The 17,133-nt window shown below is 34.5% G+C and overlaps 1 protein-coding gene across 1 annotated transcript in view; it reads right to left on the bottom strand.

Annotated features, from left to right (window-relative positions):
• Nucleotides 1–11,441: 11,441 nt before the first annotated feature.
• Nucleotides 11,442–17,133, bottom strand: part of LOC146997486 (uncharacterized) — a 29,740-nt gene continuing 24,048 nt past the window's right edge. The window contains exon 3 of the mRNA XM_085814308.1: nt 11,442–11,448. Coding sequence (XP_085670434.1) covers nt 11,442–11,448 — 7 coding nt within the window. The remainder of the gene's footprint in view (nt 11,449–17,133) is intronic.

The following is a 17,133-nucleotide window of genomic DNA, read 5'->3' on the forward strand; positions in this document are numbered from 1 at the left end:
TCATGCATTTAAGTACAGAATAGCTGTCTGCGCGTCACTATAAATGTCCATTTCACTTTTCAAATCGTTGCCACCGAATATTTTCGGTCAGTATTATATTTAAAGAAATTAAATAATGAAGAATCTGCATGAATGTGTGCATGTTTGTCGCATTGGAAAAAAACAGCGGTACCTAGAGCCATCAAATTTCGAATAATGTAGTTCTCCACCCGATTATTGGACGCCTGGTAGAATGAATTTAGAATTTAGAACTTTTTTTTATTGTCCACTTCATATTTTGTGAAACTTTAACGAACTTTTGATTAGCAAACTAAACGACTTCAAAGCGAGAAATGGCAACATTGTGCATGTTTCACTCCCGGACTAGACTGCCTATCGGAAATTCTAAAGATATACTGTTTTTAAATATTTAGTGATTTTGCTGTTGAATCGAATTTTATTTGGCGTAAGTGCCAAGAACGTGATATTTAACAAATAAAGTAAACACACGAAAGTTAATAATAAAAAAGATAAAAGTTTTGTAAAGTCGTCTTAGTAAGTCTTACACTGAATAATGATATAATGAACTGAGAAGAAACTGAAAGAAGCCAAAAAATTGTATGCCAATACTTAATGCTGCATCGTGAATTCTAAACATTTACTTCTATACTGCTTTTAAAATTTGTGTAATTTTGCTGTTGAATTGTATATGGCGTAAGTGTGAACAAAATGATGCTTAATAATAAAGCCAAATAAAAAAAAAAAAAAATGAAACGTGTCAGATTTTAAATCACGTCCAAAGGGGCGTTTTTTTTTTTTTTTTTTTTTTTTTTTTTTTTTTTTTTTTTTTAACATTTTGTGTGTTACCTTTATTTATTAAATATCATGTTCTACTTACTCAAACTATAAAATTCAGTTCAACAGCAATATCGCAAATTAATATTAAAATGAGCATATCTTTAGAATTTCCGTTACAGAGTCCCGCGCGCTGGAGATTTTCTGGAAAATTTTTTTTTCTTTATACAGTGTTGCCATTGCTCGCTGTGAAATCGTTTAGTTTTTTAATCAAAAATTCGTTGAAGTGTTACAAAATCTGAAATCGACAATAAAACAAATTCTAAATTCAAATTAGTGCTTCCACACGCCCATATTCTATGGAAGATTATTCAAATTTTGATGTCTCTGGATACCGTTGTTTTATCACAGTGCCAGAAACATACATACATTTATGCAGATTCTTCGTTATTTAGTTTCTTTAAATATAAGACAGGGCGATAATATACGGTGGCAACGATTTGAAAAGTGATACAGCCTTTTAAAGTTTTCGATGCAAAATGCCGTTTAGGAGTAAGTTTAACAGCAGACTGGTAGACTGCGAGCTCGGCGAGAGCGTAAAAAAACCTTAACAAATCCCTCTGAGCTACGGTTAAATCTGAAATCTTTCAGACTTTTTTGTGCATTTTCTTAATTTCATGTACTTATTTTGTCCAAGCTTAATTATGTGAACAAGATCACTTACTACTGAAAAATTGGAATTCTCATTTTAATACATGTATTATGTGCGTGTGTCTCCCAAACTGGTATAGCGGTTAGTGACCAAAACGCCGCCGTATGGACCTCTTGACCTAAGGTCCTACAGCAATCAGAGTTATGTCCATGTGACGGAAAAGAATCCACCATCCATCGCCGGCGGAATTCACTGAATCAATGATAGTAATATTCCATTGCAAAAGTGACAGTGTCATCTATATAATCCAATAATTGTTACATAATAATCCATATGAAAAATAAATATACAATCAATTAGTCATTACATGGCCATGAATAGGATCTATATTGTGGAGAGTGGAACTTATATATTAACCAATTTCTAAACCTATGTCTTCTTCAATACGTCATAACTTCATCTTCTTATCAGTTACACACCTAATGATGTGTGTCCGTATCACTGTTGCAGTTACCCACAGAGTAGGCCAGTCACATCAGTTCAGGTAGTTGATAGTTCCGTAGCCCAAAATATATGATGTTTTGTAGACTATTCTATGTTCATATATACTGGATTCTAAGTTAACTTTTGATAAATTCTAAATACACTTTTGTTAAGTTTATTGTTGACGTAAATACTACTTGTCCACTTCGATACATCACAACTTCGTGTCTTTAACACCTCATTATGTGTGTCCATAGCAGTTTGCATACTGTATCGCAGTCATCCACAAAGCAATCACGAAATTGCAGTTTTGAAGTTAATTGCGATATATGTACGCTATTTTACTATTATCCACAGAAGCAAATGTTTTGTAAATAATGACTTGGCTCCCAGATGATTTAAAAAAAAAAAAAAAAAAAAAAAAAAAAGAAAACTAATTTTTAAATTTTTTCAATACAATTCTAAATTGTGTAAAACTACAGATTTGTTATACAATTCCAGTCTATACAAATTGACTGGTGTTCCAACAATATAAAGCACATATTCTAAAAAATGCTATTATTTATTCCATTACATGTATGGCAATGGTGGCCACCTATTAGGTGCTTCCAGAGTGAAATGGCCATCACTTCCGGCCCTTGTAGTGGCGCATGTCTATTATATACAGCGCCCGGGCATTTAAAAAAAATATTACATGCGTGTGCCCTTAATGAGAAAAGATTTGACAATGGCAAGTCATTTTTCCCCTCAGGCTCAATGATTTGCTGCTTAATATGGCAGTGATACAATTCTGTTAATTTTTTCTGATCTACATCTAAAACCATGCGTGTTAAACTTGTCAGATACGGTCTCTGAATATGTCATCATTATCTTAGTTGTGTAAATACCCGCACTTCAATTACTACAGCAACTGTTTTTAAGACTGACGCTCGGAGTTTGAAACTTTGTGAACACTTGCGACGCCATTTCTGTTGGTGTCGAAACTGCTATTTGGATTAAAGAGTCCTTTTGATCCAAATGATCGCCAGCTGTCAAATGGAGGTGAGGGGGAGAATCAAATTCACGGATTCATGAAATTCAGCTGTTTAGATAAGAGCTTCCTTTATTACTAAGTTTGCTAAATAAACATGTAATATATATGTTTTTTCCCCCAATGATGCTTCGTCCAAAAATGCCTTCCCCCATCAACGGGTAAAAATTCGGCCTGCCTTTGATGGTTATCTCTTGTCTGATACTCTTTCGCGCAGATCACTTTTCTTGTTATTAGCGAAGGGACTGTCCTTCCGATATGACTCGCTTTTTTCTTTTTCGCCCCAAAGCCAAAGATTGTTGTTTTCCGTTTTTCTGCTCGTTAAGATAGTCTCGAGTTGATTTTTTTTCCACAGCTTATTTGTATAAAATATTCTACATAAGAATACGATATAAATAACAGTATTTTGTATGGTATTATCACGTATTTATATGATTATTACTAAATAAACATGTGCAATATTCTGAAATTTAATTTTATTTGATAACTACCCGCCTATTTAAAATCTTTTGAAGACTTTATGGAATAATTTAAAGTTTCGCGATGCTTGTTTAACCCTCTTGTTGAAAATTTAAACGTTCTATTATAATGATAAACGCTTTGAAAATGTCAAAGACGTAATTTTCTGCTGAGGGCAAAAAATTCAAATTTCACAGTTTAAGCTCTATTTTTAGAAACAAACCAGCTTTGATTCTGAAAATTTCCTATGACACAGCTAAATGAATGGTTTTCCAATTCAGTTCTTAATAATTCCGGATGCAGCTGAATTGTTTAAGTTTTAGGGCAATTAACCATGTTTAAAATTAATTAACGCCCCCAAAAACCTGAAAGCTTTCAAATTTTGAATTACGCCCAAAGGGGCATTTTTTTAACGTTTTGTTTGTAACCTTTATTTACTAAATATCATGTTCTTTTCACTTAAACCATGAAATTCAATCCAACAGCAATGGCTCGAAATATTTAAAATAGCATATCTTTAGGATTACCGAATAACAGTCTCGCGCGGTGGAGTTAAATTTTTTTTTTTTTCCCCTTTTCCCGTACAGTGCTGCCAGTGCACGTTTCGAAATCGTTGAATTTGTCAATCAAAAATTCGTTAAAGTTTTACACAATATGAAATAGATAATAAAACAAATTCGAAATTCGGGCGTCCAGGTACCCATGTTCGAATGGAGCATTACGTTATTCAAAATCTGAAGTCGCTTGGTACCTTTGTTTTTTCACAGGGCGGGAACATATATACATTCATGTAGATTCTTCATTATTTAATTTCTTTAAATACAATACAGGGCGATAATATTTGGTGGCAACAATTTCATAATGAATCGACGCAAAATGCCAAAACGAAATTAATTTCTGAATTAACACTCCTTTGCGCTAATAATTTAAAATTAAAGAGGAAAATAAGAAGCAGGTTTTGCTCTACTCTTTCAAGCATGAAATTACCCGATAATGGTCAAATAAAATTCACATGGATTTGAAATTGATTGACAGTAAAACGTAATTTAAACTTAAACTGAAAACAAAAATCTTTCACAGCCTGGCTAATCGGTCTATCATTTACCCAGACTATTTAAAATCGGACTAACTGAAAAATTAATATATACAGAATAGGATAATAGGTTAAAAAAAATATTTTTTCCCCTTCCTGTTTTTCAATAAATAAAACGCAATTTAAAAATTCAAATTTCTTTATTACGAATAATTTTTAAAAACGCATATTTAAAGCAATTTCATTGCTTAGAAATTTCGATTTCTGCAGATGTTTGTTTGTCCTTTTCACTTTAGGTCATTTCTCCGTAGCAACTAACTGTATCGTTTATCGTTCAGCTTTAAAATACATTCCTATTACATACTCAGACAAGATCTCAATCATTCCAGTAAATTTTTATAGCTGTTTAGCTTTAATAATGATAATAATGATAGTTATTCAACGGTGGGCCATAGACAGCTGTTGGAGTTCAAGAACGAGGCTTTAGCATAGGTGTAAACATAAACAACGGGGTATACACATAAAACAACGGGGAACCCCAGAAAGAAGTGAAATATGCATTATATCGCATAACTTTAAAATCTTACAAAAAGAGTCCTGATTATATACTGAAAGAAAAATCAAACCCTTGTGCATTAAAATTTTATTTTTTGTACTATTTTCGTAGAATTTATTTTTTAATCAATTAAATTGTAGTTTGTTTTGAAATTTTTAATTCAAACGAAAGGGAATACGGTCTATCCGAAGATTTGTAAAGCCCTTCATACTGTACATAGATTTGTAAAGCCCTTCTTTTATAATGTATATGCTACCGTGAAAGACCGAAATTGGAGAATGTCGACTTTCACCGGAGAATATCAACATTCACCAAATACGTCGGTGAAAGACCGAATATTTCACTATATTCTTGTATATTCGGACCCTCACCGGTGTACGTCGACAATCAGAGATATGCTCTGGTGAAAGTCGAAAAGAGAGGTCATAAAGTGCCATAATAGTTTAAGTTGTTGCAATAAATAAGATTTGAATCACATAATTTAGTAAGTTTTTTTATGATTGTTATTTTATTTTCTCATTAAAACGTACTGTATTATTAAGTAAGTTTTTAATTTCTACTATTTTCCTTTCTCATTTTGAATGCATTGTGTGTTTTAGGTTCTCATATTCTTAAGTTCTTATTTCAAGTTTCGAGTGCGTTTATTCGCGACCAGTGGCGTAGCGACAGGGGGGCAAAGGGGTGCATGATGCCCCGGGCGCCGCTCGTAGAGGGGCGCCAAACGGTCTCCAAACAAGATTTTCCCGAAAATTTCAGTTTTTATTTTGTTCGATTTCTGGAAAATATATTTAAAATTAATAACTATTGTAATATAATTAATTATTTATTTTCTTGATTTGTCTGATAAAATGTGTAATAAAATGTTTGCAGTACATCAACCAAAACGTCCTTTCTGACCATTTTATTTCTCCAAAGTAGAGATATATTTTTATTTTTTTAAACGAAATGCACGCATATCTCTCGCTTTTTATTTTAAAACGATAACACGACCTTCTCCCGAATTTTTCAAACATATCTAGTTTCCAAAATCCGATTCCATAATCTGGAAATAACATTTTGGGAAAATCCTAACGCTTCCGCTTCAATGGATTGCATTTGACTCTCCTGTAAACGACTGATGGCCTTCTAGTCTACTCATTCTACTAAGTCATCTTGCTGAGACATCGGACTGCAAACAGTCAACTCTTGTCAATTGTTTTTAATCTCCTACTACAAAAGGAATGCTGCAGGTCGCTTTTCATTCCTTATCTTAAACTCATAGTTTTCGACGTCACAGACTAAATTTGCATATTCCCAACTTTTTAAACGTTATAATTTCCCTTTATAATCTCTTCTATTTCCTTTTGTTCAAAAAGGTTATCGATTATATGGTTTTCATACCGAACCCACAATTTCCCCTAATTGTTTTGAGCAGTGAATGTTACTTCATGACGTTACTCCGCAGTAGAAAAGAAACGGAACCTAAAATTCCACTACAGATCTATAGAGAAAATGTTTTTCCAAACCTAAGAGTCGCACTTTAAATACTACTTACTATTTCGTTATCAAATGCTAGCTATGAACGTTCGTTCAGCAAATTAAAATAAATTTTCACATATTTACAATCAACGATGGGCCAAGATCCCCTAAGTCATCTAGCATTTTTAAGTGTGGAAAGAGAAAAATTTGAAAGGATCGACTTTGATGATGTAAATGATAAATCTGCTTCATCCAAGGTAAGAAAAATGTATACATAGTAATTAATTGTATTCATGTATTATACTATTATTAATAAATATAAGTGCTCGACCATGTCGAGGTGCACGTGATTGAAGCGAGATGAGAGCAAATTAAAATTTTTAAGTTGGCTGGTGGTGTGTCTGACAATTTTAGATCTTTGGCACTCCAAGCACAAACGTGTCCGGTTGGCTATGTCCTTTTGCGGCTAGGCCATACGTTGCTGTATCAGTTTCCTCGAAGCCTTGATGCCAGGATGTGACAGACGATGTAACTGACTAAAAATGGCATGGCGAAACCTGGAGGGAACATAAAGTCGAAATCTTGAATCCTGAACATTACAATAAAGTGATTTTCCAGGTGACAGCTGCATAGGCTGCAAGTTGAGATTGGTGGAAGATTTGCTTTTCAAGAGGGTTTGTAGTTCTGAATCCCGGTGTTGTTCATCCGCAAGGGCAGCAAAGTTTATTGGCGAAGGAACGGCTAGTTGTTCAATACGAGACAAGGTGTCTGCAACAATATTCTGCGAACCCTCAATATAACGGATACCTTTTGATATATATTGCTCGTAGCATATATGTCGAAAATATTTGACAGCTTCATAAATTCCTAATAATTCGCGATCGTGAGTGCTGTATCTGGTTTGTGCTGGTAAGAGTATTTTAGAAAAATATGAAAGTGGTCTCCATAATTCTTGATCTTTCTGTTGTAAAACTGCTCCTATACCTGTTGTTGATGCATCATCGTATAGAGACATTAGGTTATTTTTTGTAAGCAGCAGATATGAAAAATATGTAACGGCCTTCGCCGGGGATCGAACCGCGGACCTCTGGAGTACCGGCCCAGCGTGCAGAACCACTACACCACAAAGGCACGCTAGGAAAGCGGGAGAAATACCTTATAAACGTAGAGTGATAATTGTTTAGATGCGGAAGGATACTGCAAATTTGGTGCCGAAATTAAATCATTTTTGCATTTTTGGAACGCTTCGCGAGATTCTGTGGTCCAGGTTATAACACGTTTATCGTTTTTCTTGCTTCCAACCGAAAAAGAATTTAAATGTGCTTGTATGGTCGCTGCATGAGGTAAGAAACGTCGATAAAAATTGAGCATGGCAAGATTCTTAAGTCGTTCACTGAAGATGGTTCGGGTATATCGTGGATAGCGGTGACTCTATCTGGAAGGGGTCGAACGCCATCAGCGGAAACTTCATGACCAAGAAAGGATACTCTTGGTTGGCCAAAAACGCATTTGGAAGGATTAAGACTGACATCGTACCTTTGAAAACGTTCAAAAACTGTTCTCAAATGTGATAGGTGTTCTTGCTCTGAAGAGGTGATTAAGACGTCATCAAAATAAGGTACACAAAAGTCGAGGCAGATTAACACCTGATTTATGAAGCGTTGAAACGTTTGAGCAGCATTGCAGCAGTTTTTGGAATATCAGCTGGGTTAACGGGCACTTGGTGATACGCCCGCTCAAGATCAAGGGTTGTAAAAATAGCTTTTCCGTCTGAAACTTGCATACAGTCTTGAATGTGCGGGACTGGATAACGATCAGGAATTGCAGCTGCATTTAACCGACGATATTGGCCACACGGGCGCCAGTTACCATTTCGTTTCCGAACTAGATGGAGCGAACTGGCCCATTAACTTTCTGAAGGACGGCAAATTCCCTGTTCCATCATGTATTGAAATTCCTCTTTGGCGGCTTTAAGCTTGTCCAGAGGTAAACGTCTTGGTTTAGCTGCAGTTGGAGGTCCGGTAGTTTCAATATAATGTAGTACATCGTGTTTGGATTCGGAACTACCCATAACTGGGCGCGTGTTTGTAGAGAATTCTCTGAGAAGTTGACGCCATGGGGAGTTACCCGAAATCAGTTTAATGCTCAAATCTTGACTATTGTGAATTACTCCCGGATAAGTTAAGTTGGTTGTGGAATCTATCAAACGGCGATTCTTAAGATCGACAAGCAAAGAAAATTTTTGAAAAACGTCAGCGCCACTAATAGGACTTGAAACAGTAGGACTTGAAATGAATGGCCATTGGATGTTGCGGCGCAATCCTAAATCAACAGATATCAGGCGTTCACCAAAAATTTGAATAGGAGTTCCATTTTCTACATAAAGTTATAGCTTGGTAAGGCCCTTTTGTTCGTGAAAATGTGGTGGAACGACAGAAACATCAGTCCCGGTGTCTACAAGAAACCTTAAGCCCGAATTCTTTTCGACACAGTGGGTGGCATTTGTTTGCCTTGTTTCCAAATTTGTGTTGGTAAAAACAAATAGCCGTGTTACGAATACCCGGCTTTCATAACGTTTCCTCAGTGGGCTACGACGTGTATTTCGACCACGGGATGTGGAGCGGTTGCGCTGAAAAGGTTCAGCTTGGATGGCTACTAACTGAGCAACCTGTTTGGACAAATCATCAATTTGAGCCTGTAACGCCACAGTACCTGGACCAGGAACCTGCACTGCGTGTATTTGCGCTGGAATGGCCAACTTGTGAATTTTATCAGCGATTTCGGGAAGATTTTTAAGTGGCTCCCTACTGGCCGCTAAAATGGTTTGCATGTTAGATGGGAGTCTATGTATCCATAATGTTTTAAGAATGTTATCCGTTAGCTTACCGGTGGCTAAGTCTGACATTTTAGACAGCAATTGAGAAGGCCTCCTATCACCCAATCGTAAATCGTGCAACAACTGCTTGATTCTGTCTATGATTCTTCACAAACAGAAATTAATATTTTTTAAAGATTTGTATTTGTCCGTCGCCGGTGAATTCAAAATTATTTCACGAGCTGATTGCAGTACCTCTGATTCTAACACGGAGATCGCTGTATAAAATTGAGTTTCGTCGGCAGTAATGTGACTTAACTGCGCATCCAATTGAATGAACCATAACGATGGGTCTCGGCGACAAAAAGGTGATGGCTTAACTGCCACTCGCGCCAATTGTGAAGCAGCATCGTTGTCGACCACTTTATATCAATCAAATACGCACAATAATAATATGTATAGAAAAATGTTTGTTATATGTTTATAGTGACACAGTTTCTTGGTACTTGAAATCAGAGAAATTGACGGCTCAAATGCTGTAGACGATACATATGTATAACCACTGAAACTATGACAGAAATATGTTGACTCACCGGAATGCGGCACAACGCTTTAAATGACAGGTGAAATGTTACTTGCATCTCATCACACTGGATAACTTACTGCTGCTCAGAATTTTGACATATGAACTCCATATTCGTGCAACATTGAAGGTTGCTATTCGTAATAAGTATGTGTTACCAATTATGATAGTACAATTTTTTTGAGACAGATCATTAAATAATTATAACAATTGAATAGAATAAATATTATTTTGTTCTTTGTTGCTATGGGTTACCAGACTGGCAGCGTTGAGTTGTAGTAGGCAAGTTGCTACATATCTATTTATCTATAATGTATATTAAACTTTTAATTGTTTAAAACCTGCACTTTTTAAAAACACTTATAACACCTTTTGAACTAATTCTAGATCATCGTAAGTCTGATTTTTCCGCCGACACAGATGCATTTCCGAATCCAAGGATAGTGTAGTTAGGTAGTGACTATTCTTAATATATTTTTGAGTATTTTATGGCAGATTCAACATTTTATTATAATTTGCATTATTTTCTTATTACGAATATATTCTATACATTATATTACTGAAATTTTTTATTGTGGAGGGGGGCGCCAAAAAGGTATTTTGCCCCGGGCGCCAGTCATGCTTGCTACGCCACTGTCGTGAGCAAATTGAAGGGCACAAAAGAATGGTTGATCACCTCAGCGGGTTTTTAAGCGTTGTTTGCTGAGATGTTTTTAAATGCTAGAAAATTAACGAAGTTGATTGGTGATAATTTATTTTTCAAGCTTCATTAATCTTCAAATTGCGAAACAGTTTTGCTATTTTGTTCCGAGAAAATGTCTCATTTTCACAAAAATATTCATTGAGAACGCAGAAGATGGTAAAAAAGTACATAGTGCTATAAAAAGTTGAAGCTACTTAACTGGTGAAAAAGTACATATCTGTACGTAGTACTGTGGTTAAACACTGGGCGCCTCAAGCAATTGTATGCACCCGTGAATACATTTTAATTAGATCAGATGGATAAGATTATTGAAACAATAACTGAAACAGTAAATTTTATCTGCGGTCAAACTTTGCATTATCGAATTTGTTGCATTGCTTCAAATTCAAAATAAATGTAGAGAAATTATTTAGTATAACGAGGTAAGATAGTTTTTTCGAGGCGCTGTATTAAAACATTTTTTTTTCATTTAATAAATGAAATCAAAATTTTCGTAACACTGTAAGGTATTTCTCCCGCATTCTTAGCATGTCTTCGTGGGGTAATAGTCAGCACACTCGGCGCGAATTCGAGAGGTCCTTGGTTCGAATCCTGGAAAGGATATTTCTCATTTACCATCCCTCCTACTTCTAAAATATCCTAATGTCTCTACAGTGGCGCCCGAACTAAAAAAACGTTGGTGAATGGTGATTCTTCACCACGAGGATTTGGCGACTGGGTCCCCTAATCCCCAGTCGCCCTTTAAAAGGGGGAGTATATAAGGTATTTCTCCCGCCTTCTTAGCATGCCTTCGTGGTGTAATGGTCAGCACACTCGGTGCGTATTTGAGAGGTACGTGGTTCGAGTCTCGGCGAGGGCATTGCTCATTTTCCATTTCTCCTGCTTCCAAAATATCCTAATATCTGTACAACACGAAAAGATAATTATTAATAAAAATAATTATTAATTTATAAAACCGTTGGCGACCTCCATGTAATGATATAAGGACAATACATTAAGCATTTCATTTTGACTTCCCGCAGAATTTAAATATTTTCAATAAAGAGCTGCAAGGAAGGAATAAATTTATCATAGACATATATGCGTGTATTAAACTTTTTAAAGTTAAATTGCACTTGCGGATGACAAAACTTGAATAAAAATATTTCATACAATTCGTACATCTTAAATTCTGCTCTGTTTTTTCAAACGAAAAAACTCAAAAATAAGCAAGAAAAACAGCATTATTTCGACAAGAATTTGAAGAAAGATGCACTAATTCTAATGACTTGTAGCAGTTTTACATTATTTTCGTTGTCATTTAAATGGGCGTGAATAACTCACTAGAAAATCTACAAATGAATTCAGTTACCATTGCGATACAAATCTTCTTCAAGGATTTGAAGATACAGATATGATTAGACAAATACCGTTAATTAGGAATTTTTGCAATAAGAATGACCGTTTTATTTAGGAGTCCATTTATAAGACAACAATTTTTTTAGTTGAAAATTAATAAGTCTGAGAAACGAACGCTATTGACAGATGAGCATCTATGATCCGTGATGAAGTAAGGTTTATCAGATTCAAAATGTCGTCAAGTCTCAAACTGTAGTAAGAAATAAAGAAGTTTATAAGTGTATTGTTGTGTGCGTACGGGTTCGTTATGAAATGAATGCACAAGTCCGATGAAAAATGAACAAAAATTTATTATTATCACAACAGAAATGCTTAAATTTTCTCAAATTATCATGCAGTATCACAATATCTCACAGTAAATGTACAATAGAACTTAATGTACTTAAATGTACAATAGAACTTAATGTACAATATAACTTAAATGTACAATAGAACGTAATTCAAAACAGCTAAAGAACGCTAATCCGCGAATTCGCTATAATCAACAACGGCATTTTTCTGAACAACAACAAACTAAGCAACTCCTCCAAACTGAGATGTTTTCCTCCTTTTATAAGATTTTAAAATCACGCGCTAGAATTTTCCAGCACTTTCTCGAAATCAAAAAGAGATATTTATTTATTTAACGCACGCGCTCTTGTATTTTTAATTTTTCCGGCTTAGCTTTTTTTTAATATTCGTCACGCGCTGCACTGCGCGAGAAATAAAACCATTTAATTTATAATTGAACTAACATTAGCTTTTTTAAATACCAAATTCGTAACAGTATGTATTTTTTTTTTTTTTTTGTATGTGTCAAAGAAAAACTTAATGAATAAAAGGAAAAGGGTTTCCCGTTTTGCCCCACTTCGAAAGTCTTCTCCTGAAATTTGGAAAGTTTCCGTAAAATTTGTTTCTTTGTAATCTGAGTAAGTTATTTAGTGGTTAATATTCAATATATTAGAATCATTTGAACAAATTAGCAGTTTTAAAAGTTAACATTTAGCTGTCAATATGTTTGAATTTTGAAGCGTAACCAAGAGATATCTCTTGCAGAATGAATTTTATCTATGTGACTGAGGCTAAAACTGATAGCTGCTAAAAAGAGGCTATTAAACAGCTACTAAAATGAGCGATTCCCGTGCACCTCCTTCGAACAGCTGTTCCGTTTCCGTCTGTAGCCCTACAGATACCTACATGCCCCTCGCCGCATGTCGACGAGCTCTAAACGATGCATATTACCTATAAACCCATCGGGGATTGGCAGTTCACGCCAGCAGATCGCTTTTATCTCCCACTCAATATTCTTCTGTACCAGTTCAAAACACCATTTGATATAACACATTCCATAACAAAATCCATTTATTTCAGTCCTTTTACCCGCATTTACGTAAGATATAACAAAATACGATAGCTGCTTTAAGAGTAATTGGCGACCACAAAAATTAACATTCCAGATTTGGTGCTGTCCCCCGAAGTTCAGCCTTCCTCCCAAATTCGAGATCATTCTAAATTACATAACGCTGCCTGAAAAATGGAACTAAAACCCAAAATTAACCAATCAAAGATAAGCTGCACTTTTTGCGCCTATCTTGTATTTAAATAGCTAATAACTGCGCAGTCTCTTTCTTTCGCTTCTTCTCCTACGTGCCGACAGCTTGTCTCTCAGCCTCTGCTAGCTATTCGCTAAATTAAAATGTAATTGCATAGTTAAAAATATGGAGCGCGTTTAGCACAACCTAGTATGTATTAAAAAATTCGTCATTCGATAATTAATGATATTTAACTATTAAGCTGGTCGTGCTTCTAAAAATTTCATTCGATCAACAATTACGCCATAATGTCCATTCATCTACGCAGCAGTTTTTTCGGCCATGACTAAACGTGAATTGTTTTCATCTTCCGCCGAAAGTGCACTTATTACATATATATACTTCATTTATATAATGTTGAATGATCTTAAATCTGGATTTGTACATAGTGTAATTACAAAATTGTATATAATGTAAAAAGCTAATTGTTTTCAGACTTTTCTTATGCTGTTACTAAAAAAATGAGCCTATTTCATAATCTTTAGTCTGTCAAATAGCTCATTGACAGTGAAAATTACTTTTTTTCCTTTTCTAATTTTCTTCCTCATTCCGACACGACAATTAGCCAGAAATTAATTAATTTTCATTCACTAGTTAGTATATTCAAAATTTTAACAGACGTTTTCACTCACATAAGAACTCCTCAACAAACGTCCCTCAAGCATTCCTAGTCCCTCCCACGTCTCATCAATTACTTCTCACAAGTTTTACCGCCTGAAATAATTCAAAGTATCCCGCTGCCGATAACGGAATTTCGGACACACACCCCTTCTGAGTAAGACATAGAAGAAAACACTTTACCGACATCCCACTAGAAAGAACGTAATTAATGCATTTTCTGACCTTTTATATCTTCACGTACATTTCACATTTTTTCTTATTATATATACTTCAATTTTTATTATTTGATTAGTTTTTGCAAAGATGGCATTGTTATGTTTCTTAATTTTCTAAAGTTTATTTCAATTACTTTGAGTTATATTTTATAATTCCAATTAAGATTACTACTGTTTAATTTTATACAAATAGTTTTGAATTAATATGCATAAAAGCGAAGGTGTCGGGGGACATTTACTCAAGTATTTTGTAAATTTTATTACATAAATCGCTTTTCACTCAAAATTTATAAAGATTCTTGTATTAGCGAAAATGCTTCATTAAGAATGAGTTCTTTGGTACTCTACTTTGGTTCTAAATACCATCACTTCACGGAACTACAATTTTGGCCTAACTTAATTTGCCAGTTTGGCATCATCATTCTTACTTGAGAAAAAGAAGAAACACCTTCGCATTTATTAATTATTGTTCCTTGAACGGGAGTTGGTTTGTTTCCCTTGAAAAGTCAACTACTTTCCGATTAATAGCGATAATTACTTGCTTTTAATTTAATTTCTTTTTTAAAGTTTGAAATTGTGTTATTCATGATTTAAATTCAAGTCCCCGTAAAACATTTTTAATAATTTACATTCAAGTTACTTTGAAGCACAATTTTCCGAATTAAAATTCCTACATAGGGGTTCCTTCTGCTTTGATGCTTCTGCTAAATTTATATTAGGAGATAATATAATCAATATTTCTTTAGTAAATAAATTATTATTATCTTCATTTATGTAATAATAAAATTCCATAGTCAAGAATACACTTAAAATTCTAATTGTATGTTCTTTTCATTTTTAATGGCGACGGTCTCTTATTTGAAAGTACGTGGAATTAAATCCACAGCCCCGTAGTCAAGTTGTTTTTCCCGCTTTTTCTACACGTACAGTTTTAGAATGTTCTGGAAATATTTAAAGCGAACTGGATTGGCTGACGAGGCTGACGTCATTTCTTGGAAGCTCCGCCTTTCCAGAGGCTATAAAAGGACTCGCAAAGGAATATCGGAGGCTTTTCTTTAATGTAACGATGCAGTAAACTTCATACAAAAAGTTATTAGTAATTCTTTTTTATTTACTCCGGAGATCTTAATTTTCGTAACTGCTATTTTCTCCTGAAATATAATAAAAGGATCCTGTTTTTAAACTTATCGTCTGATAATTTAAGCTACGACTACATCTATGATTCTTCACCAATCTATTTATTCCGGACAAAAGTTGGTACAAAACATATATATATATAAAACACACACTCATTTCATTGCAAGGTGTACTTTAATTTTATAACAGTTATTTTACGTTTATACCACTTTTCTATCTCTTCTAGCTTCAGCCCTACAATTCCTTACCAGAATGAGTTCTTAGAATCGCATTAAATGAAAATGATAAGTAGAAAGTATTTAAGTTCCTCTGAGTTCACGAGAGAGAGTTAGGATTCTTGAATAGCACGATTTTGCCTTTTGGGCTACGTCCTATCTAAACTATGACTACGCTCGGCCGTATTACGTGCCTTTTAATAGCTTCGCTGGCTAAGTTAATACGGGCCAACTAATTTAGAATTGTGTTAGCTTCTGCTAACTCTCTTTAGTAACTCATTATTTAGTTCTTATATTTTATATTTTAAGCCCAAGTGGAGGCTTTGCTGTACGCCCTGAGAAAGGGACCAACTGTTAAATCTTTATTTTGAGTAAATAAAGGGTAATTAATCCTTCTTGAGTTTACGTTTCTGTTCTTGGACTTAAGCGATTATTAGCTTAGTAATTCACTAGGTTCCATAACATTACATTTAACAAGATAAAAGTGACGAACCTATATCATAAAGAAAAAAAAAAATTACAGGCCGTCAGCTGCTTTTACATCGCGCGTTCGGGTCTCATGCTATTTGAGCTAGATACAGCTGACATAATAAATAGAAACTGAATAGCTCAAGCTGTTCCTGACTACATCTTTCTTTTTTCTAAGAAATTCTGATCAGCTGAATATCGTTTAATAGTCTCACTTTTTTTTCGCCAATTTTTCATCGTGAAAGTCTGGGTGCGACTACTATGCGAGGAAATCTGCTATACGATATCGTACACTCTAATGCTAAAACATTACTGGTATAAAAAATACATTATAATAAAATTAGTAACTTACCAAATTGTTCTACATTATGTGTTGTTTATTAAATAGTCTTTTCGTCAGTTGTACAGAAAAAAGCAGGCATTTTTCTTTTTATGGTAATATTTTTATAGACGTAAATTCACAAGTAATCTTTGTGAAAATTTTGACAAAAATTCTAATAACATAATTAATAATTAATAACATAATTCATAATCAAATATTAGTATCGCTGTTGTAATATGAGTCGGTGTCTGAAGAATCCCCATCATTCCATAAAATTTCATTTTCGTTTCCGTCCAAAGATAGTCTGTCTTCTTAAAACTTAGAGAATTCTTAAAACTGTTGGAGATAACTGTCTTCTTAAAACTTTGGAAATTATATTGAAGTCCAGCTTTGTAATATCTAATTACACATTAGTTCCAAAAATGGTCGACGACTTACTTTTCCACTGGGAGTTTTTTCTTTGTTCCCATTGGCCATCTAGTCTCCATGTACTCGTTTTACATTTTTTTTAAACGGTTATCAAACCCCAATATATTCAATGGTTACTCATTTTACATTGTCTGTAAATGGTTAACAAATCGATACGTCCAACGTTGAGGAATCGATGTGAGTCCTCCAGAAATTATGACAGCATAACATG

This window comes from Stegodyphus dumicola, chromosome 4, assembly GCF_044657685.1.
Source record: "Stegodyphus dumicola isolate Sdum_Otavi_A_Nest chromosome 4, ASM4465768v1".
NCBI classification, from domain to species: domain Eukaryota; kingdom Metazoa; phylum Arthropoda; class Arachnida; order Araneae; family Eresidae; genus Stegodyphus; species Stegodyphus dumicola.